Source organism: Pezoporus wallicus, unplaced genomic scaffold, assembly GCF_028554395.1.
Source record: "Pezoporus wallicus isolate ANWC-B61680 ecotype Strahan unplaced genomic scaffold, APGP_CSIRO_Pwel_v1 contig_14149, whole genome shotgun sequence".
NCBI lineage: Eukaryota > Metazoa > Chordata > Aves > Psittaciformes > Psittacidae > Pezoporus > Pezoporus wallicus.
Window position 1 is genome coordinate 82105 of NW_026636136.1, and position 22336 is coordinate 104440.

General features: G+C 62.3%; 4 protein-coding genes across 9 annotated transcripts in view; 2 read left to right on the top strand and 2 right to left on the bottom strand.

Moving 5' to 3' along the window:
* Positions 1-16061, top strand: part of AUP1 (AUP1 lipid droplet regulating VLDL assembly factor) — a 33040-nt gene extending 16979 nt beyond the window's left edge. Inside the window, exons 2-13 of one of the 6 annotated variants that reach the window (XM_057399089.1) lie at positions 6900-6978; positions 7201-7338; positions 7793-7943; positions 8814-9001; positions 9083-9155; positions 11732-11805; positions 12542-12608; positions 13122-13227; positions 13520-13663; positions 13833-13996; positions 14189-14277; positions 15956-16061. In XM_057399089.1, the coding sequence (XP_057255072.1) occupies positions 6929-6978; positions 7201-7338; positions 7793-7943; positions 8814-9001; positions 9083-9155; positions 11732-11805; positions 12542-12608; positions 13122-13227; positions 13520-13663; positions 13833-13996; positions 14189-14277; positions 15956-16001 (1290 nt within the window). In that variant the 5' untranslated portion in view covers positions 6900-6928 and the 3' untranslated portion in view covers positions 16002-16061. Of the gene's footprint in view, positions 1-6819; positions 6979-7199; positions 7339-7688; positions 7944-8813; positions 9002-9082; positions 9156-11731; positions 11806-12541; positions 12609-13121; positions 13228-13519; positions 13664-13832; positions 13997-14188; positions 14278-15955 lie in introns of those variants that run through there. The other 5 variants (XM_057399088.1, XM_057399092.1, XM_057399090.1 and 2 more) reach the window with 5 other exon arrangements.
* On the bottom strand, positions 286-6565 carry HTRA2 (HtrA serine peptidase 2). Its single transcript, XM_057399097.1, has 8 exons — positions 6184-6565; positions 4998-5202; positions 4734-4928; positions 4444-4476; positions 3912-4017; positions 3321-3390; positions 950-1045; positions 286-703 (listed from the first exon to the last, which is right to left on the bottom strand). The coding sequence occupies exons 1-8, from the start codon at positions 6558-6560 to the stop codon at positions 538-540; spliced, it is 1248 nt and encodes a 415-aa protein (XP_057255080.1). The 5' UTR covers positions 6561-6565; the 3' UTR covers positions 286-537.
* Positions 16062-16245: 184 nt separating the features above from the next.
* LOC130593735 (BCL2/adenovirus E1B 19 kDa protein-interacting protein 3-like) lies at positions 16246-18362 on the top strand. Its single transcript, XM_057399094.1, has 6 exons — positions 16246-16471; positions 17016-17142; positions 17223-17352; positions 17446-17540; positions 17645-17794; positions 18012-18362. Exons 1-6 carry the CDS (start codon positions 16390-16392, stop codon positions 18058-18060), a joined length of 633 nt encoding a protein of 210 aa, XP_057255077.1. The 5' UTR covers positions 16246-16389; the 3' UTR covers positions 18061-18362.
* An 896-nt stretch (positions 18363-19258) lies between these two features.
* LOC130593736 (dedicator of cytokinesis protein 2-like) overlaps positions 19259-22336 on the bottom strand; it is a 48670-nt gene continuing 45592 nt past the window's right edge. The window contains exons 46-53 of the mRNA XM_057399096.1: positions 21444-21620; positions 21278-21361; positions 21056-21193; positions 20738-20827; positions 20281-20412; positions 19946-20039; positions 19435-19565; positions 19259-19366 (exon numbers count right to left, since the gene is read on the bottom strand). Coding sequence (XP_057255079.1) covers positions 19277-19366; positions 19435-19565; positions 19946-20039; positions 20281-20412; positions 20738-20827; positions 21056-21193; positions 21278-21361; positions 21444-21620 — 936 coding nt within the window. The 3' untranslated portion in view covers positions 19259-19276. The remainder of the gene's footprint in view (positions 19367-19434; positions 19566-19945; positions 20040-20280; positions 20413-20737; positions 20828-21055; positions 21194-21277; positions 21362-21443; positions 21621-22336) is intronic.

Here is a 22336-nt window from a genome sequence, read left to right on the forward strand (position 1 = left end):
TGCCCAGACACTGCAGGGTCCAGCACCAAACCCCCCCTCTCACCATGGCTTTAACCTGCCAGAGACTGAGATGAGCTCTTAGGCAGAAGCTCTTCCCTGGGAGGGTGCTGAGGCCCTGGCACAGGGTGCCCAGAGCAGCTGTGGCTGCCCCATCCCTGGCAGTGCTCAAGGCCAGGTTGGACACAGGGGCTTGGAGCAAGCTGCTCTAGTGGAAGGGGTCCCTGCCTGTGGCAGGGTTGGAACTAGAGGGGCTTTAAGGTCCCTTCAAACCAAACCATTCCAGGATTCCATGTGACAGGAAGGGCAGAATCCTCCACAGCCCAGCCTCCCACAGGCAATGCTGTGGGCAGGAGACCCCACAGCACTGGGGGGTCCCTATAAAAGTGCTTTATTTGAGTACAGAGGGAAGGGCTGCTCCATGAGTCCACCCCAGCACCGGGCCGGGCGCCCTCCAGTCCCCACAAGGTCTCAGCGTGTCCGTGCGCAGCTCATGGACACGGCTCAGTCCTGCACGTCCTGCCCCACACAGCAGCTCCGCTACTCGGTGGCCTCGGGGATGACGCTCAGCAGCAGCGTGTCATGGCCGCGCCGCAGCAGCAGGGTCAGGCTCTGCTGTGTCCGCACCGCCTCATACACGTCCTCGGCGCGGCGTGACGCCTGCCCGTTGATCTCCAGCACCACGTCACCCGCCTTCACCCCGGCCCTGCGGCACAGTGACACAAGCACATGGTGGGTGAAGCAGGCGCTTCCCAGGAGCAAAGAGCACTGGGCACCATGAGGAGGCTTGTACCTGAGCCAGTGGGACACCAAACCGGGGCAAGGGCCACCAGCTGGTTTCTGCTGCACATCAGGGCCCAAGTCCTGCTGCCCTGGAGCAAACCAGAGCTAAATACATCCCACCCCACATAGCTGCTCCCTCAGGCCACCCCCCAAGGTACAGGGCGCTTACTGATGGGCTGGAGAGCCGATGATCACCTTGTGGATTAGCACTCCATAGGAGACGTCGGGGAAGCTGGGGTCCCGCAGCTTCAGCTCAGCCAGGATGCTGCAGGGGGAAAGTCAGTATCAGGAAAGGAGCTGGGCGGCAGAGCAGGGCTCTCACCCCACCCCAGCTATACAGGACCTCTCCTCCTGCCTCCCTGACACTGCCAAGCACAAGCACACAGCTGCAACCCCCAGGAGCACCCCAACACCATCATCCTGCCAAAACCCAGAGGACAAAGTGCTGACTGTGCCCGGGAGGGATGGAGCTACCAGAGCAGCTGCCAGCCGGGTCACACACACATCCCTGTCTAAGCAGCCCCAGGTCAGGTGCCCTCCTTGGTGTCAGATCCATTCTGCCGCTGCAGTTCCACTGCTCTGCTTTTGGGGGCAGGACAAGAACAAAAGCTGGGGCCCTGCTGTTGCCAAAGTTGTCAAGCAGAGGTAAACCTGCTCCTCTCCTCCAGAGCCTACAGACTGAACACCCCCGGTTCCTCCTACCCCCCCAGTGCTGGCTTAAATTGTGCACCCCTCCCTGCTCCTCACACTGTGCTGTGCAAGCTGCACCCCCCTTTCCGATGTCACAGGATCACAGCAAGGCTGGCGTGGGAAATGAACCTCTGGGAATCACCCTCCCCAGGCCCTGCTCAAGCCAGCTCAGCCCAGGACTGTGTCCAGGGAAGCTTTCGGCATCTGCAGCGTTGGTGACGCTCTGACCTCTCTAGGTGCCTGTGCCAGGCTTCTGCCACTGTCCCCACAGTGACAGTGGCTCCTTGTGCTCAGATGTAGCCCCACGTGTTCCAGTTTGTGCCCCCTGCTCTGGTCCCGGCTCTGGGCACTCACAGAACAACCACGCCACGTGTTCTGCTCCATAACTGAGTCATTCCGCTCCCACCTCAGGAGCTCCACGTGCCCTAGGGCAGGCCTCTGACAACGGTCCATGTGCGCCAGGCCGCAGCTGGGCTCCCACAGGCCAGAGGCTCTGCCGAGTACCAGCACCATCTACTGGGCACCGGCCGAGCATCCAGCAACGCGGAGCGTTCCCCAGCCACCACTGCCTCCGTCTCACAGCGACCCTCTCCTCCGCTGGTGTGGCAGGCAGGACCCCAGCCCCTGCTCGTGGTGCCCAGAGCTGCAGGCAGGACCCCAGCCCCTGCTCGTGGTGCCCATAGCTGCAGGCAGGACCCCAGCCCCTGCTCGTAGTGCCCAGAGCTGTAGGCAGCCCTTCCCAAACCAACCAACACACCAAAGCCACCGGAGCTTTGGGAAGGGCAGAGCGCAGCCCTCAGAGGTGCTCCTGCCCAGCATGCTACAACCACCAAGCCAAGGCGCATGCTAAGCCCCAGGTAAAGGTCTCTCAAGAGCTGGCTGCAGAAGCCAAGGAACCAGAGCGGGCACCTCTGTCCTTGGGAGGGGGAGCTGCTCCCAGGAGAGCTCCCAGCACGTGCTCCTGATGCATCCCTGGTGCTGCCATCAGCATTCAGGTGAATGCTGCTGCAGCAGCTCCCTCCTGTCCCACAGCCCTGAGCAGAGCTCCAGGCAGGGCTGTCCTCAGCAGGGCTCAGGGTGTTTGGCCACAGGCATGTCTTGGGCACCCACTGAAGCAAGGGGTGATCCTTCTCTCTGCCCAAGCAGGCTGTTTGTCTGCAGCCCTCTGCTGACCAGAGCGCTCCTTGAGATGCAGCAGTAATACAGGACCCTCCCCAAGCCACAGCCAGGAGCATGAAGAGTCTCAGACCCACAAGAAGTTATCCCCTTCCCACCTGCCAGGGCTGTACCGGTTAACACCACGATGTGCTCCTTCCAGAGGCAGCACCCAGGAGCCACCTATCACACCAGCAGCAGCCATGTTGTGTGCGCTCACAGAGCTGCTCTCCTGCCTTCCTCCCGCTCCCCCAGCTGCCCCTCCTGCAACCACAGTGGTCAGGGCTCACTCTGGAAGCCCCATGTAACAGAAGTGCTTCCGCACCACAATCCCCAGCAGACCCCCCCTCACCAAGGGTACCGCTTGCCCAACTCTGATCACAATGTTCCGCTGCCCCTCGTGTGTCTGTTACACAACGTTTCTGGTGGTTTCACCTTCCTGCTGTGCTGCAAAGGGCCCTGATCCAACTCCTCTGAGTAACAACTACCCTGGAGGGAGTTACAGCTTCTGCCACACGTGTAGAAACCTGCAAGCTTCTCATTGACCCCTGACACAGCCTTGGAGCCTACACACAACATGAGCACAGAGATCTCAGCGTGAATGCTTCAGCCCTCCCCACACCAGGCACTCCCAGTTTGGAAGATCCCATCACAGTCACCATGCCCCACAACAAGAGCAGCCTTAGAACACGCACCTGGGTGTAAGAGTCAGCATCATCACCCCAATGTAGCGGCGCTTTGTCTCTGTGCTGCCAAACCAAGAGCCTGTCAAAGGAAATGACATGGAATGACCCACGTGCACTGGGAGCAGTGCTGGGCTGTCACAGAGCCCACACACCCCACAGCAGACAGCGGCTGTGGGGTCATTCTGATGCCCAACCAACACCTCATCTAAGCTGCATTCCCCAGGTGGAGTTTCACATTACTGCAACTGTGCTGCTTTGAGCTGTTGGCTTTTGGACTGAGAATACCCCTCCAGTGTCAGCATGAGAACCCTTGCACAGTGTCAGCATGTCAGACGGCATCCCAGAGCAGCAAAGCCAGGCAACATTTGACACCACTGACATAACTGCCTGTCCTTTCCAATACGGCTGAATCTGGCGCCTGCATTTCCATCAGCACACACAAGGCAATGGAAGAGGCAAAGGGAGTTTCGTGCCAGGTGGGAGAATCTTCTTACCTGCAATGCTCTGCTTGCCCTGCTCAGAGGTGGTGCCTGGAGCCCAGCCGTCACAGAGCTTCCCTCTTCCCTCCCCCAGGACCCAAGCATGAGGCTCCCCACTCACTTTTGCGCTCCTCCTTTTGCAGGAACTTCCGCAGCCGGTCAGAGGGGATGGCAAAGGAGATGCCTGATGTCACCTTCATGGTGTTCACCCCAATCACTTCACCGTCCTGCAGGGGAGCAGGCACTGTGCTATCCCACTGCATCCTCGTGGAGAGGGCAACCGCTGTGCAAGCCTGGAGTGCTGCATGTGTGCCCACCCCCTCCCTGCCTCCTGCTTCTGCAGCCTGCCTGGCCCTGCCAAGCTGAGCAGGGACCAGTCCTGCAGCTGCAGCCAGCACAGCCCTTCCCTGAGCCCTGCCAGCAACAACCAAGCCGCATGCACCAGGCAGGGCTCAGCTGTGCCACGAAGTCCCATGGACTCAGGCTCCCTCAAACAGGCACTGCACAGGGCTGAGCCCCGGCTCCTCCTCTCAAGGAGCCTGATGCATGCACAGTCCCCCCCCTCCCAGCAGCTGCAGCACCCACACATGCACCCACCAAGGCAGAGGGCACCCGGCACCACTGCCCCAGCCACGGCTGCCCCAGGAACTTACCAAGTTGACGAGGGGGCCCCCGGAGTTCCCAAACTGCAGCAGAGGAGAGAGCAGTAAAGAGGCCATAAAGCAACGTCCTCACACAGCAGGACCCAAGGCAGGGAGGCAGCGTCCAAAGAGCGGGGTCAGGCTGAGGAACGCAGCCAGGGCCTGGGTGACCGGCCAGAATCCCTGCATCTCCCAGTGCTCCCAGCTTCCTCTGACCTCATGGCACCCACAGCCCTTCCCCAGCTCCCCCCTCCCCAAAGAGGGCAGCAGGATGAGGCGCCAACCCGCCAAGCTCCCCTTACATCGATGGCAGCGTCGGTCTGGATGTATTCCATGTCAGAGGCGGCAAGCCCCAGCTCCCGGCTGCCCCGCTGCGCAGAGCTGACGATGCCAGAGGTGATGGTGTTCTGCAGGGCGAAGGGGCTGCCCATGGCCACCACGAACTCTCCCTGCCGCACCTCAGAGGAGCGCCCAAGGGGCAGCGTGGGCAGCGGGTGCTGCAAAAGAGGAGGGCGGTGAGCGGGTGGGAGGGACAGAGGGAGCATCTCCAGAAGCAGGATGCGCACCTTCGGTTTGATCTTGATGGTAGCGATGTCTGCGACCTGGTCAACGTCCTGCACCACGGCATCGTACTGCTCCCCGCTGGCCAGCTTCACCCGCACGCGCCGCCGGTTCGCCACCACGTGAGCGTTGGTCACAATGAGCCCGTCCGGAGACACCAGGAAGCCAGAGCCATTGGAGATGGGCACCTCGCGGCCCAAAAAGGGATGCCTGCAAGGTGGGAGCAGCTCAGGGAGGGGTGGCAGGGACCCTGAGGGGACTGGTGGGGACTACGGGGAGGGCACACAGGGGCCAGGCTGGGAGGCAGTGGGGGATAGTGAGGATGTCTGGGCTACAGCGTGACGGGAGCAACTCCTTCATTCCCCATGTGGAGAGTAACAACCAGGCACGTGACTGGGGAGCAAGCAGGAAGAGTGAGAAGTCCACGCACAACTGGAAAGGTGCAATCCCACTGGGAAGCATGGTGGGAAGCTAACAAGAGCAGAGCTCTTGTGGACTCTTTGGGAAAGGGCAGCAGGAGGTAGGTAGGAGGGGTTGTGATCTGCACAAAGAAGTAGCCTGAACACACAGAACCTTGCCCTGAAGCAGGTAACAACCACCTGGGAGGTGATGAATACATGTTCTGTAGGTAGCCAGAGGAAGGCTCAGAACTGCAGATTCTGGTCCCCATGGGAGACAACAATCACCCTGACCTCTGTGGGTGACCCCAGCCTGGCGCTGAGCTTGGTCTCTTCAACCTAAACCCATCTGTGACTATGAAAAGCAAAGTCATGCTCCCGAGAAAGGGATCCTGTGCCACGGGACAGCCTGGAGCCGCTGCCGAGAGGCAGCTTTGCTCACACGGCCCTGCAAGACTCAAGGGCGGCAGCTCAGGGGCACCGCGTCCCTGCAGCAGAGGACACGTGTTGAGGCTGCCTGTGCAGGCAGCGGGCAGAGGGGACGGAGAGGTCCCTCCCGGGTCACTTGTGGGATCCCACCCGCGCCATGCCCGGTTCCGGATGCCCGGGATACCAGGCAGGGCGGCCGCGGGCGGGGCTGGGGTAGGGGCTGCTCCGTGCGGGGAGCCGGGAGCGGGGCTGCGCCGGCGGGGCACGGGGAAGACGGGCCGGAGCCTCCCCGAAGGGGCAGGACCGGGACAGGATCAAGAGGGACCCCCCGCGGGGACCGGGCTGCGCGGGGACGGGCCGGTACCTGCCCATGATCTCCACATAGACCAGCGCGGGCGCCGTCTTCTCCACCACGTCAGCGATGAAGTTGAAGGCGGCGCGGGGCGAGGCGGGCGGCGGCGCGGGCACGGCGGCGCGCAGCGCGGGCAGAGCGGGCCGGTGCCCCTCGCCCTGCCGGGCCCACAGCAGCAGCAGCGCCGCCGTCCCGGCACCCAGCGCCGCCGCCAGCGCCCGGCCCCCGGCGGAGGAGTTGGGGGGCGGAGGTGAGGGGGAGGGAGGCGGAGGTGAGGGGGAAGGAGACGGCGGGAGCGGGGGGACGGCGGCGGCCCCACACAGCGCCCGGTACCACCGCTCCGCCCCCGGCCGCAGCGCGGCCCGCGCCCACCGCGCCAGCGCCGCCATGCTGCTGCGGGGCTCACGTGCCGCCCTGCCGCAGGGCACGCCGGGACGTGTAGTCCCGAGGCGGAAGGATGACGGACGCGGTGGCGGCGCCGCGGGGCACGCTGGCAGCTGTAGTCACGCAGCGCCAGGAGCCGTTGGTGGCGGAAGGCAGAGAGCAGCTCAGCAGGGTTAATGGGCTCACCGGGTCCACCGGCTGCTCCCCCCCCGCGCCGAAGGGGCTCGGTGACAGCGAGAGGCACCGGGGTGCGGCGCGGTGCACGCCGGGAAGGCGCCGCCGCTCCCAAGCTGCCCCGCGCGGGCAGGCGGGCGGCCGCGGGGGAAGATGGCGGTTGGTGTGGAGCGCCCCTGAGGTACCGGGTGCGGCGGGGATGGAGCCTCCCTCGGCGCCGGGCCCCGAGCGGCTCTTCGACTCGCACCGGTGAGAGCCACGGCGGCCCCTCGCTGCCTCGCGGGGAGCTCGGCGGGGAGAGGCCCGCGTGGGAAGGCGGCGTGTCCGGGGGGGGGGGGCGAGGCCCGCTGCGGAGGGGGTGTCCTAAGGGAGCCCTGTGGGGAGGACCGGGATGTCCCGGGAGGGGCGGGTGGCGCAGCGCGGCCCGGTCCCGCCGCGCTCAGGCCGCTCCGCTGCTCTTTGGCACCGCAGGTTTCCGAGCGATGGGTTCCTGCTCCTGGCCCTGCTGCTCTACGCGCCCGTGGGGCTCTGCCTGCTCGTCCTACGTCTCTTCATCGGCGTGCACGTCTTCCTGGTCAGCTGCGCCCTGCCCGACAGCGTCCTGCGGCGGTGCGTGCGGCTCGGCGGGCGGCGGGGGCTGCTGGAGGGGCGGGGGCTGCCCTCGCCCGGGAGGAGGGGTCCTGAGCCGCGGGGCTTGGCTCGTGCAGAGGTTCATAAGGAACTTTTGGGTTCTGCTGTCAGACCCATGAAGGCACCTTCTCTGCCAAGACCAGAGCAGGAAGCTGCCTCTTGAGTGCCCAAGGATTGATCGAGAGCACTTGGATCAGTGCGGATCCTGTGGTGGTTGCTGCCCCTGTTCCATGCTGCAGCAGCAGCTCTGCAGGCAGCCTGCAGCCCCTGGTCTTACCCCAGCAGTTCCCATCCCAGATGCCTGTTCCCTCATGCCCCCTTTGAACCAGTGTCCTTTGTCCAGTCACATGGATTCCCAGGTCTCCTCTGTTTGCTGGATGTGCAGCCAGTGATGGCTCAGGCCCCAGGATGTGAGGAAGCTGCTTCCCCCCAGGTTCATCGTGCGGGTGATGTGCTCGGTGCTGGGACTGTGCGTGCAGCAGAGCGACCCCCGGCTGCGTGACGCCGGCGTCAGGGTCTACATCGCCAACCACGTCACGCAGTTCGACCACAACGTCATCAACCTCCTCACCTCCTGCAACACGGTGAGGGGCTGGCGGGAGCCTCCCTGGGGTCCGGAGGGTTCCTTCTTCAGGAGAAGGGCACAGAGAGCCCTGTCAGAACCCAGGTGTTGCCCTGGTCTCCTTCGGTTCTCATTTATCAATCCACAAGCCTGGAGTTCTTTGTGGTTCAGTGTCACGCTCTTGGGCATTGCATAAAAACTGGAGCAGGGTGAGGAGGAGCAGGAAGTGTTAGAATGGGTATTGATTTTATTGAAAGAGACTGGCAGATCCCAGCAGCTGCATCTCTTTTGGGTAGGTGCTCTCAGAAGCAGGGCTGGATGTGAGGCTCTTCCCCCAGCACTGGGTTTCCCCCTCACTGGCTGTGAGTGGAGCTGCGTGGTGGGGTGGTGGTGCTGGGGTTCTGCTGGGCTGCTGGTTGTGTAACTCCCTCTGCTCTTGTGAAATCCCCTAAGTGTGGCATTCCTGAGTCAGCTGGCTCTAAACATGCCTGTGAGCGAGTTGGTAGGTCCTATATCCTGAACAGCAGTGGATTTGCTCCTTACCTGGAGAAAAGTAATTCTTCGGAGTAGCGTGTCCTTTGCCAAGTGTGTCAGGAACCTCTAGAGAGAGCACTGGGAAACACGGTTGTTGCCCAGGGCAGGGTGAGTTTGTTTCTCTGGCAGACAAGGTACAGCCTGAACTGTAGATCAGGAATCAAACACCTGAGGACTTGGGGCCGGGCAGTAACGTGCTCTCTGCTCTAGTGCCTTTAGCCAGCAGGCTGCTCCCTTTCCCCAAGAGGGGTCTCTGCTGATAAGCAGGAGCGTTGTTTCCTGTTTTCTGGTGGGAAGTAGCGCCTGGGGGGAGGACATGACAGGACAGGGTTCCTCTGACTCTTGTTTTCCCTTGCAGCCTGCCCTGAACAGTGCCCCTGGTTTCATCTGCTGGTCACGAGGGTTCATGGAGCTAGGAGTGAGCGGGAGCCGAGCAGAGCTGGTGGATTCCTTGAAGGCATATTCATCCCACAGAGGGAACCCCCCACTGCTGCTGTTCCCAGAGGAGGCAGCCACCAACGGGCGGGCTGGGCTGCTCCACTTCAGGTACCGGAGCAGCCGCTGCTGTGACACAGAGTGCTTGGGTTTGGCTTTGGGGTCATTCCCTGTGGAATTCCTCCTTTCCAGCTCCTGGCCGTTCTCAGTGTCGGACGTAGTGCAGCCTGTTGCCCTGCAGGTGCTGAGGCCTTTGGTCACTGTGGTGAGTGGGGGCACAGGGCGGGGGGGCTGTGCAAGCTGGGCTCTGTGATGGTGCCGTTAATCCTGCTTTGAAGCCTGTGGGAGATGCAGCCTGGCCTCGTGTCCTCTTACCCAGGGACTGGCTCCTCAGTGCTAACACTCTTTTCCCAGTGCCTTTCCCAGGAAACTTGCACCAAGTCAATACTCTTGTAGTCACACTGGCAGGTTTGTGAGGTGCTTTAGTGGCTCAGCTGCCTAGCAGTGTGCTATCTGGGTTCTGGGACCGCAGCATCCTTGTGTCACGTCTCCTCTTTGTGAGCTCCCTGCTGTTAAAGTCTCTTGACAGAGTAGCTCCAGTCACCTTGGAGAATGGCTGATGTGCCAAAGGTTGGCCATGCTCTCTGGGTACATTCTTGAACTCCCAAGTGCAGACATGAGCATGATGCAACATCAGCTTCAGAGAAGTGGCAAAGTTCATGCTGCTGATGCTGGTGCTGCTGAACAGGCTGCAGTAAACTGTTCTTAGCTTGCATACAGAGGGAGATCTTGTTGCATTTCTGATTGTGTGTTTTATGAATCTACTTGGTTAAAAGATACATTTTACATTTGTCTGATGTTTAGGTGGTTCTCTATTGTCCATCTGCTTAAGGCAGTAGATGGACTTTGGATAAGGCACAGTGGATGGATTTAGAGGTATTGCAAGGATTTTTCAAGGGAGGCTCTTGACGGGGATTAGTTCTTTGTCAGTGTCATTTAGTGCTTCCACTGGCTGCAGGGGACAGCGCTGAGACCTCTGCTGCTGAGGTTCAGGGTGGGGGATGATGAGGAAGTTGCATCACTGATCCAGGGAGCCACCAGCAGCAGCAGGTGCGTGGCAGGGACCTGTGGTGTGAGTGCTGTGTGGTGCACAACGGTGCTGGGTGTGATGGTGAGAGCTGGGAACACGCTCTGCAGAGCCCTGGCAGCCCTGCAGCCAAGAAAGTGGGGCAGTAGTAGAGGGAGTTCAAGGAGGCCACAAGCATGAGGCAGGATCCAGATAGCAACTCAGCAGGATCAGCTCAGCAAAGGTGGTGCTGTGGGTGGCTGCCTGCACTCCGGAGAAAGGGTGCAGGAGTGGAGGGGTGTTAGCTGTGGGTGACAGCACACAGCACCATGCTCTGCACGTGCTCAGGCTAAATGCTGCTTCTGTTCAAGTTCAGTGGTGGGTTAAGATGCAGTTTTCTAACAGTGAGGACCCTACATTTTTGAATGACTAATCAAGAGGAGTGGGAGAGTTCTGGTCTGGACTGCTGATGGGAAACATCTTATCTGTCCTTTGGCTCTGGCTTCTCCAAGGAATTCTGTGAGATGTGATAGGTTGTCTGTGCATCCCTTCCTTCATGAATGCTGGGGAGAACAGCATGCACATGGCTGCAGATGTGTTTGAAGACACTGGTTATAGCTTGGCTCGGATTGCTGCCTCCAGAGGTTGAGCAGGGCTTTCTGCCCTAATTCATCCTGGTGGATTCCTTATGCAATTATAAACCATCAGAAACTTGTGAAGACTGGGCTGGAGATGCAGCACTTTGAATGGCTCAGTCAGTGCCTTGCAGAAAGCTTTCTTAGGTACTTGTGTGACACATTGAGCTGAGCGAAGCACCGAGCTTGGAGTTCAGGAAGAGTTTACCCAGCCTTGGTCACCTGGAGCCTTGGAGGAGGCGTTGTTCTGTGGCACACATGGCCTGAGTTCAGCTGTGACAGCTTCCTTCTTCCTGGTACCTGGTGCAGTGCTGGGCTTGGAGCTCAGGCTGGAACACTGTTGGTAACACACGGGTGGTTTAGTTGTTGCTGGGGATCAGTCAGCCGGTGCTGAGCAATTGGGTTGGGCATCACTTGTGTTTATTCTTACTTTTGCCTTCCTTTCTTAGCTTTATATTCTCTCCCCTTGTTATTTCCCTTAGTAGTAGTGGTAGTTTTGCGTTACACTTTAGTTATTGAGCTGTTCCGAACTCAACCCCTGGGGTTCACATTCCTCCTCCCATCCTGCCCAGCTGCTGGTGCTGAGCTACTGCCCAGGGTTCAGCCATGACAGGAAGGCAGTGGAGCTTGAGTGTGGCTGTGGTTATTACTGTGAGGATTTGGCTGTAGGTTTCTGAGATCTGTCCATCTGGGAGATGGGACTTCTTTATAAAGTCACCTGCAGTGGTTGTGGTTTCTGGGCTTTCCTCCTTACAGCACCTCTCACCAGGCTGTGGAATAAACCAGGCCTAGGGCCTGTCTTGGACTCATAGAACTGTTTGGCTGGAAAATACCTTTATGCTTAGTCCACCCATTACCCCAGGATGCCACGTCCACTGCTGAACCATGTCCTCAAGGGCCTCGTGTACACATCATTTGAATCCCTCCACCACTGCCCTGGGCAGCCTGTTCCAGTGCTGGATGAGCCTTTCAGGAGGGAATGGTTCCTAATCTCCATCTAAATCTCCCTTGGTGCATCTTGAGGCCGTTGCCTCTGGTCCCATCCCTTGTTCCTTGGGAGCAGAGACCCACCAGCATCCCAATGGAGCCCTGCCCAGCTCCTGGTTTGTGGATGCAGCCTCATTGTGCTCTCTTCCCCAGAGTGTGGCGGACTCCTCCTGGATTGCAGAGCTGCTCTGGACCTTCTTTGTCCCCTTCACAGTATATCAAGTAAGGTACTATCCCTCTCTCTTTCATTTGGGGCAGGGCATGGGGTGGACAGAGCTTGTGATAGTGGGAGATTTTCTGGTACTGCTGGTGCGCCCCTCGCTGTGGTTTCAGCATGGCTTTGCTGACTGTTACTTGGTCCATGCCAGGTCCAGTTGCTGGCCCAGCTTCTGAAGCAAAGTGGGCCTGGTTCCTGTATTGAGTTGGGGAAGGAGAGGAGTCTCCCAGGGCTTTTATGTCAAATATGCTGGGTATAATTTTGAAGCTGGCTGCTCCGCTGTAACTCACCCCAGGGTTCCTCAGGTCCCATGGGTGATTCCCTGCAGTCCCTTGTGGATTGCAGAGTGGGTTTGAACACCTCTCTGGGGCCCTGGTGAGCCCAGACAGGCTGAGAGCTTTGGTGTGATAAGGGTTCATAGGCAGCAGAAGGAGTCATATTCAAGAGTCCTGCTGATCTGTTTTCTACTTGCATGTAAGTGGCAGTGGCTCCTCATCTGGGGCCTTTCTGGGAACTTCATTAGGACATACTTGGCATGTTACACTTGAGCGCTAACAGATTCAATGAGCAGCTTTGTTTTCCAAACTGTGCCTTTCCCTAAACTCTGCAGCTTATGTTGAGGTTTCACACTCAGCTTCTGTGGAGGTTTCACACTCACCAGATGGGGAGAGGCTTGGGGCAAGCTGCGGTGGGGCTGCAGGGCTGGTCCCCCCCCACAGCCAGCCCAGTGCTGTTGTCCCCTTTAGGTGGCTGCCGTCCGTCCCCCGGCGCGTGGAGGAGCCGAGCGAGGACTTTGCGCTGCGGGTGCAGGAGGTAGGATGGAGCAGTGCCCACCGGAGAGGGTGGGTGCAGAGCTGCAAGGGGTGTTCCTGGGTGGGTCCATTTGGGTGATGGGAGCTCTGGCCCCAGTTTATTGCCCCTTCCAATGACATGGTTTTTCCATGGTCTGTTCACTGCCCCCTTCCTTCCTGTCTGTTCCCAAGGCTCTGCCCATCGAGTTCAGACCTTTCGCTCCCTTTCCATAATCCCACAAGTCAAACAAAGCAGTTGGTTCTCCACCTTTCCCTTATGTGCTGGGTGCCTCATAGCTCCTGTACCAGGGATCTTGTATCTCCCTGTCAGCCTATTTTGGCAGGATGATATTGACAGCTCCTGGTCCTTTATGCACTCCATGCAGGCTCTGGAGAAATCAGTTCCCAGTCCTCTTGCCCTCGCTGTGGCTCCATTCAGGCCTGTACATGTGCTGCACTCCCCTGCAAGCTGGGAATGCTGGGGTCATATGTGTTGTGTGTCATGTACATGTGCCTCTTCTCTGCATCTGTGCAGCTCTTGGCCATGGAGCTGGGTGTGGTATCCACACGGCTCACTGCAGCAGACAGAACCGAGCACATGAAGAGGCTGAGACACACATCGCTGCTCCCCTTTGCCCCAGGTGGGTGTCCTGGGTCATGTCCTCACCAGGGAACTGCCACTTGGGCTCTGCCATCGGAGAGGCCTCAGGCTGCTCTTGGCTTTCTGCATGGAGAGAGAGGAGGAGGCGTGTTTGGGAGCAGGGGCTATGGGTGTTCTCTGGGCTGAAGTTAGAGCTGGCTGCCAGGGCGAGCACTGCCACTCCTGCACGCAGACGTGGTGGTTGTGTGCAGGACGTCCAGCTTGCTTACCGTGGCAGCTTGTACTAGAGCAAGTGGAGCTGTAGCAGCTCAGAGGCCATGCTGTTGTTGCAGCCTCGAGCCAGGCGCTGGCAGCGCGGCGCCGGGTGCCGTCCGGCCTGGCTGGAGCTCCTGAGGATGGACGCATCGCGGCGATGGCGCAGCAGGTCAAGGAGGTGCTGCCTCACGTGCCTCTGGAGGTCATCAGGATAGACCTGGGTAGGCCGTGCCTGCTATTAGGAGGGACACAGCATCACCTTCCACACTGTCTCTGTGATACCTGAGAGCAGAAACCTTGTCCCTGCCGTGCTGTAGAGCACAAAGGCAGCAAGGGTGTGAGTGTCCCAGTATGGCAGCTCCCTCTAACAGATCTTCCTTGTTCCTACAGCCCAAACCAACTGTGTGGACACCACCATTGCCAACTTGCTGGAGGGGAGAATATCCTTCTTCCCTGACAGTAAGGAGGCTGGTACTGACCTGCCCGCCCCAGCTACCTCCCAGGCTCCAGCTGCTTCTGGCATCCAGGGCTCTGCAGCTGAGCCTTCTTCCAAGGTACTTTCGGTGGTTGCATTGTCTCTTCTGGTGTGATGGCTCATAGCCAGAGCAGGATGGTCTGTGTCCTGCACTAGCCATGGGCTCAGGGGATGGAGCGTTTTAAAGTGAAGGCTGACCTGGCACTGCAGAGCCACTGGGGAGCTCTGGGATCTGGATGTGTCCTGATGGCTCCTGTGCTTTGTGTTCCAGGCAGCTGCAAAGCAGTTTGCCAAGTCCCCTGTGGAGCGGCACCTGTCCCTGCAGGAGCGAAAGCGAGCGCTTTACGACTACGCCAGGAGGTAAGAGCCCCGCTCCGGCCCTGGCAGAGCCCCCACACCCCCCAGCAGCACCCGGGTACCTCCAGGCAAGGGCCAGCCTTGTGTCCTCCCATGCTCTGGCCCAGGGACAGGGGCTGGGCAGAGCTTTGTCTGCATCCCCTTGTCATTCCTGGGAATTGTTCCTGGGCTTCTGTGTTTGGGGACTAGGTGTGATTGAAGCTGTTTGCCAGAAGCTGCTGAGGAGCAGGCATAGCAAAAACCCTCAGTTGTTCTTTGGTGCAAGGGACTTGACTGATAGAAGCCATTGTGGGCCTGCAGTGAGAACTGATGCTGTGGGCACTCATTTCAGACAGGAGTTGGCTGTTTGGCAGGAGGGGGAGGGTGCAGTTCAGGTGCCTCAGTGTCTGTGGAGAAGTGCAGGGACCAGGGAGCGAGTCTGACACCTGTGTGGGGTTTTAATGAGGAAGATCCTGGAACCAGTGTCCAGTTCTGGTGCTGGGTCTGGTGTAGAGGAGATGCAGGAGTTTCAGGCACTTTGCCTGGGTCCCCTGTAGAGCAGCACCTGTCCCTGCAGGAGCAGAAGTGAGCGCTCTATGACTGCAGAGTGCACAGAGCTTGGTAGGGTCTGTGGGAAGGGGAGAACCACTCTGGTGCTCCAGGAGAGCCAGAAGAAGGTTGCAGAGGCTCAGGGATCCCATAGACCTCTGAGATCAGTTTCTCTCTGCTGCTGAGAGAAGGAAATTCCCATGTCTGGAAGCTGAAGTGAGGCAAATCTTCAGTGCCCATTTCTAGAGGGCTGGTCCCAGGTGGCTCTGGGTAGCTCCTGGTCACCAGGGATTTGGTTCCAACAGCTGTTTTTCTGAAAGATGATAGCAGTTCAGAGGATTTCCATCTCAGAATAGTCCTGTGCCACAGACAGTGGTAGACTGAACTGAGAGTTGTACCCCAGGCCTTATGGGAGCATGGAGACGTTGAGGGCTGGATCCACTGGTCACGATCTTTTCAGCAGCAAACAAGAGAGGGTGGGAGTCCTTTCCTGTGGATACCCAACCTGACTTCTTGCTGCTCTGCATGATCCTTTCCTGAGGCTCTTCTGCCTGCTGGCTATGGAATAGTGATCCCTGCTCCTGAGAGAGGAAGGGGTTTGGGAAGGCACTTGGGCTCCTCCATGTCTGTACTCCAAAGGGCCCGATGTGCTGTCCCAGCCTCTGAGCAGGTGTGTGTGTGTGTCTGGAGTTCCTGATGACAGCGGCCCCCCGTCACTCGGTGGTTCAGGCTCAGCTCAGGGCTCCCGAGTGCTGCTCTTCCCCGGCCGCTCCGGCATTCCCAGCGCCCGGCAGTTGTTCCCGGCAGGGCTGTGCTTTGTTCGTGCTCTGCAAAAGCTCGGGGTTGGGCGCAGGAGGGGGTGTCCCGCAGTGTCACTGCTCCTTCCGCTCTGCCTGTCCTGGCTCCAGCCAGAGCATTCTGCATGCCTCTGTCCAGTGACCTCTCTGCTTGTCCCCGGTGGTGCCCTGGTTCTGCCGCCGGCCGGGGTGGCCACGGTTTCCTGGGCTCTGGGCGAGCTTCAGACAGGCACGGCCCGGTTTGGGGAGCCCCGGGTGTGGGGAGGGCCCGGGCCGGCCTTGGCCCCGGTTGGGGGGTGCTGCCCTGCGGGCTCGCCCTCCGCGGGCGGTGCCGCTGACGCCGGTGTCTCCCGCAGGCGGTTCGCGGAGCGGAGCGGCGCGGCGCGGCTCGGCGGGCCCTGACCGGCCCTGCGCGGCTCGGCGCGCCCCCTGGCGGCGGCGGCAATAAACGGCGGCAGCGTCTGGCGCGGCTCGGCTCTGCGGGCGCGGGGGGGCGGGGCCACCGGGCAGGGGGCGGGGTTACCGGGCAGGGGGCGGGGCCAGCCCGGCTCCGTGCGGGCCCGCACGCGCCGCGGCCGCCGCCCGCTCGCTCGCCGCACGTAGGCGCCGCTTAAAGGGGCAACGCGGCGGGTCCCGGCGAGCTGCGGCCGCGGGGCGGTGCTGCCGCCGAGCCCTGTGGGGACCCGACCTCCACCGGCGCTGCCGCCCCGGTGCCGACCCCGCGGGCCCCAGCGCACGGAGCCGGTGCCCTTTTAAGACGGGAGCTGCCGGTGCCGGTGGTTTTATTTACATGGGGGCTCGGGGGCGTCACGTGACGGGCAGAGCCGCGGCGGCCGAGCGCGGCGGGGCCATGGCGTGCACCGGCGATGACGGTCGGTGTGGGCACCGGGCAGGGGGCGGGAGCCGGGGGATGCCGGGTGTACTGGGTCAGGCAGGGTCCCGGGCAGGCACCGGAGGGAAGGGTGAATGCGGGCCCTGGGGGGGTCTCGTCCGGACCTGGGGGATCTGGGTCAATGGGAATCCGGGGGTCCTGGGTGGGCCGGCGTGCACATGGGGGGATTTAGGTTAAAGGGGGTCCCGGGAGGGCTGACGTGCACCGGGGTCCGGGTCGATGAGGAGCCTGGGGCTCACGGGCAGGCTGGTGTGTGGTGGGTGGGCTGGCTCCGTGGGAGTCCCGGGAGGGTGATGTGCACCGGGGAGGGTGGCCGGGGTCAGTGGGGATCCCGGGCAGGCGCCTGATGGTCGGGGGCAGGTGGGGCACGGCGAGAGGCAGCCCTGGGCAGACGCCAGCACACCGGTCAGAGGCAGGGCTTGGTGCTCCCGTGGCCCCTGGGCAGTGGTGCCTGATGCACAGCGGGGGGTCAGAGTGGGGTGCGGGTGGGCCTGGGGTCGGTGCCGGGCTGACGGCCCCTGCAGGCTCCTGGGTGGAGCTGCGCTGCGGCCCCGGGGGCCCTGAGCCCGAGCCCTTGCGGCTCTCCTCCTGCCACGCCGACGTGGAGCGGATGCTGCTGGAGGCACAGCTGGAGACCGAGAGCGGCGATGGGTGAGTCCCAGGGACCCAGCAGGGGGTGAGCCGGGGGCCTTGGGGTGGCACAGGCCTGGTGACCGGGGGTTGCTTTGCAGTGCCCTGCTCCTGATGGGCTCCCCAGTCTGGGATGAGGATGGAGCGAGTTCGGCCAGCGAGCGGCCTGGGGACAGCGACCTGCGGCCTCCCTGCAGCCAGCCCCAGCCAGGCTGCCTGCACCCCCGGCAGGTGAGGGAGCTACACGGTGCTCTGCGCCCTGTACCATGTCCTGTGCTGTGCTCACTGCGCCCCTGGTCTTACCTGTCCTGTACCTCTTCCTAGTGGGATGTGCCGGATGAAGCTGAGCGGAGGGAACAGCGCCTGCCAGCATCCCTTAACTGGGCCTGTGCCCGCCACCCTCAGCATCTCTCTCCAAAGTAAGGCCATGTCCCCTGCCAGCAAGACCTGCTGTCCCATGTCCTGTGCCCTCTTGCGGTGCTCTGCCCTCCTCCATTCCCCGTTAACTGTGTGCTTTTCCCAGGGAGTTTGCCTTTGTGTGCTCCCCACAGCCAGTGCTGTGGAGCCTGCAGGGAGGAGCAGTGGGGAGAAAGAAGAAACTGTTCAGTTCAGAGCTGCTGCTGCTCTTCATCCCCTCGCTGCTGCTCAGCCACGTGCTGACGCTGGGGCTTGGGTGAGTTTCTGATGGGCCTGACCGGGGCTTGGATGCATTCAGGGGAAGCCCTGCACTGATCTGTGTCTGTAGCCTGGGAGCCCCTGGCTGGCCCAGCCCAGGAGGCTGCCCTCATGGAGCTGGGCTGGGGAAACACTCCTGGATGTAGAATGGTCTTTTTTGGGTGCTGCTCCGAGCATCTCTGCGGGGTCACTTACAGTCTCTCTTTCCAACCCAGGATCTACATTGGGAAGCGACTGGCAGCCTCCTCGGCCAACCCACTGTGAAGAGCTGGGACCAGTGAGGCTCAGTGTGGGGGGAGTCTGGGCATCAGCGCAGCCCAACTGCTCCCAGGCTTCCTGGCTGTGGCACGAAGCACCGTCTCCCCTCGTCCCTTCTTTAGCCCCAGCCCAGGAGCTGATCCCGCTCTCCCATGTAGACAGAAGCGCACTGATGGCAGCTCCCGGGGCAGGCAGCCCCTGCCCCCCCATCCCTTGGTTACGGGTCCATGTTCCTCCTTTTTAACACAGACTGTAAATATGGCTCCTGAGCTGCGCCACAGCGTGCGAGTAAAGAGCACTGAGTCACCGGCAGCACCAGACCCACACAGCCCAGCACCGGGTGAGCAGGCAAGCTCCCCAGGGCGTTGTGGCATTCCTATGGGCTCAGGCTGCAGGAGCTCCCTGCCTGTTGGGGTGCTGGGGGATGCCTGGCTGTGAAAGGGCCCCTGCTTGGCCTGTATGCATGCAGGGATGACTGCTGGGCTCATAGACAGTTTTCAGCCCTGCTATAGCATGTATGGCTGGTGCATTAGGGCTTTATTAGCCATGACTGAGGCAGCGGGGAGCCCAGTGCTGATGGCCAGGGACTGCAAAGCCAGATGTGGCAGGAGAGCTGGTGCTGCAAATCCAGATGTGGCAGGAGAGCTGGTACTGCCCAGGCTGCACACAGACCTGGCTGGGCCAGAGAGTTGGTTCTGGTGCTGTGGCATGGGGTGTGAAGATGAGGGACAAAGGACAGGAGCTGCCCCTGGTGTTGTGAGTGGGAGGAAAGAGCTGGCCCCATGCTGGCAGGGGGCTGGTTGTCCTGTGCGTGCCATGGTCCCCAGGCAGTTGAGGGTGGAGGGAGGAAGATCCTTTCCAGTGTAGCGTGGTGCTGAGGGGCTGCGTGTCTCAGAGCTCAGCTGGGACATGGTGGGTGTGCGGCCACTTGGGCTCAGCAGGAACCTGGCCTGGGGCCTCTGGAGCACTGGGGTGGGGAAAAGTCTGGGGACAGGGAGGCCCCAGCCCTGGGGACACCTGAAGGTGTCAGGAGCCAGCCCTGGCAGGACACAAGGTGGCTGTGGCCTGTGCTGGGGCACGCAGAGAGCTCCTGGGTTCTGCAGGGTGCAAGTGGGGGTCCAGCGGGCAGGGATGGAACAGGGCCGTTGGCACAGCGGGAGCGGGATCACGGCGAGGTTTTCCATCCCTGGCAGATGGGGCTGCTGCGGGTTCGGGCTCGGGCTCAGAGCTGTGAGAGGCGCTTGAACCTGGGGGACGGCAGCGGCGGCGACTTCGGGCCTTTGTTTCCGTCCGCCGGGGTTGATGGGGTCACCTGCCAGCGGGAGGCGCCGTTACCGGGCGCTGGGGCCGTTACCGGGGGCGGGCCGGGCCGGGGGGTACCTTCCCTCCGGCGGCGTCGCTGAGCTCCAGGAAGGTCTCGTACACGGCGGAGCTGATCCTGCGCGGCAGCGGCGGGGCTCTGCTGGCGCTCTTCACGCGGCCCCCGAAGCCGGTGGGTGACGGGGACGGCCCTGCGGGGGGGGGGGGGTCATCCAGCGGAGAGCCTGCGGGGCCCGTGGGGGTGCCGGGGGCTGCTGGGGCCAGCTCGCTCCTGTCCGCGGGGCTGCAGCGCGATGGGGCGAGAGCCCAGCCGGGAGAGGGGAGCTGTGGAGCTCAGCTCAGCACCCAGACCCATCGGCACCGGGACTGCGATCAGCAGCGAGTGCTCCACGGGGAGCATTGCGTGGGAGGCACTGGAGCCGCATGGGATCTGCCCGTGCTCTTGGTACCCCCGGTGCTCCCGGCTTGCAGCGTCCTGTGGGGCGCTGAGGGTGGGGGGGGGGGGGGCTCGTGCCCGCCCTGCTAGGGCTGGGGCACAGCCCTGAGCCTGGCTATGGGGCTGGGGCTGTACCTGTGGGGCTCAGCTGGGCACCGGCGCGGCTTGGCCCCGGCTGCTTCCCGGCGGAGCTGCTCTCGCTCACGTGGGAGAGTCTCCGCTTCTCGTCCTGGGTGCAGAGGGAGGTTCAGCACCACGGGGGGGGGCATCGCAGGAGCCTCTGGTGGGGCTGGGGAGGGCCAGCACCCTGCCTGCAGCCCCGAGCTCCTGCTCTGTGCCCCCCCTCCGCTGCTCCTGCCACCGGCACCTCGAGTCCCACCCGTGCTGGGGTCCCTGGTGCTGCAGGAGGCCTGGGGAGCATGAGCGGACGCCGGGAGGAGAGGAGGCGCTGGGGCCGGGCTGAGCCTCACCTTGGGCTCCGGCAGCTCCGAGATGGACTGGCACAGGTCCTGCCGCCGGTGCCCAAAGAAGGTGCTGGAGCGGTTTTCCCTGCACTCGGTCCTGCGCTCCTCACTCTCGGTGGGTTTTGGGACTGGGGGCGTCTCCGTGCTGGGGAGCATTGGGGCTGGTGAGGGGCGGGCAGGCAGCAGGGGACGGGGAGCAGGGCTATGGCATGGGCCAGCCAGACCCAGCACCATCTCCACTGTGGGTGCTTGGCAGGGACAAGCCAGCAGGACCAGCTCAGGTACCATGGGAGCCTGGGGGCTGCATACGGGGTGTCTCTGCTCCGTGCCACCCACGTGGGGGACCCCCGGGATGTGCCTGGTGCAGGGCACTGGTCTGGGCTGAGGTGCTGAGGACAGCTCAGGGGCAGCAGGGAGGGGTGAGGGCGCGGGGGAGCTCGGGGCCGTGCTCCCACCACGGCACTTGCCTGTCTCCACAGTGGTTCAGCCGGTTCCAGTCGGGGACCCAGGCCATGGACCGGGGGCGTCCGGGGCGCTGGTCCTCGAACCAGACCTGAGAGCACAGGGAGCAGGGAGGGAGGAGATTGCGGAGCCCCCAGCGCCTGCCCTGGCTCTGCCTGGGCTTGTGCCACCCCACGGCAGTGCTGTCGTCCCCCCAGGGTCCCCCATGCACAGAGGCCCTCACCCTGCTGCAGCTCCAGCCCCACGGGTCGGTCCCTGCTGCCCCAAACCTGACCTGGCCTGCGCGGTGTCACCCGCGGGTGCTGTGCTCAGCACTCACCATCTCCCGCAGCCCGTACTGGCTCTCCACCTTGGCCCGCAGCTGCCCGAAGCACTGCTCCATGCGCTCGTGGAACGGCCGCAGGTCCTCTGTCACCTTCTGCCCGTGGAGCCGGATCCCCTCCGCCAGCAGCGGCACCTGCAGGAGGACAGGGACAGGGCCACCGGGACTGCGGAGCCCCCGGGCTGGGGCACTGGGGCTGGTGGGTGCTGAGGTCCGTACCTGCCAGGCGATCAGGTCCTTCAGCTTCTCGATGTTCTCCTCGTCCTCGGGGTGCTCCCGCAGGTAGGACTCCTGGAAAAAGGCCTGCAAGGAGCTGGCTCAGCGCTGCCGAGGGGCCGGCTTATCTGCACGCAGGCAGGGGACAGCACAGCTACCGTGTCCTCACCATCTCGTACTTGGCGAAGCCCCCCATGACAGCAGGGTCCACAATGCCGCTGAGCAACATGGAGAGAGGGTTGATGGGCAAGCCGGGGTCCTGCTGGTGCCGGTTGATCTCGCTCATGATCTTCTCATTGGTTTTCATCATGGTCTCGATGGCGTTTTCCAGGGGGGAGATGATGGTCTGTGCCCGGGGAGGGGAGGTCACAGCCGCTGGCCCCGTGACCTGCCCAGCCTGGGCAGGGTGGCAGCGAGGGCTCTCCCCAGCGCCGGGGCTGCTCCTCTCATGCCACAACACCCCTTGGCCCCTGGCACCAGCTCCTGCCCCTGAGCCAAGGCTTCAGGAGGAGGCACTGGAAGTGCTGGTCCCGGCACGGAGCAGAGGCTGCAGCAGGGCCGGTCCTGCAGGCCAGGATTGGACGTGGCAGCTCTCATGCAGCCCCTGTGCTCGGCACAGCACTGACGGCCCAGTCAGGGCATTCCCGTGTCCTCCCACAGCACCTGAGCCACTGGGCTCTGGCACCTCCCTCTGCGAGAGGTGTGAAACCCACACGTGGTGCTGCTGGAACCCCGCCAGTGCCGCTGCTGCTCCCACACGTGGCCTCCTGCGCCCCACGGAAGAGATGGGCACCCAGTGGGTGAGCGCCCAGACCAGGGCCTGTCACTGGGTCCGTGCCACCAGCACCAGTCGGGGGGTGCCAGGGAGTCTCCTTGCCTACGATCAGCAGCAGCCCTGGGTACGTGCCCTGGGACACGGCTCCCTGCAGCACCGGCCCAAGCCCAGCCCTGGGGCAGGGGGTCAAGGCGATGCCAAAGGGGGTCATGCCCAGTGCCTGGCAGTGGTGGCAGCCGGGCTCTTTGCTCAAAGCACCACAGGGCCACAGGAGCGAGCTGGGGATT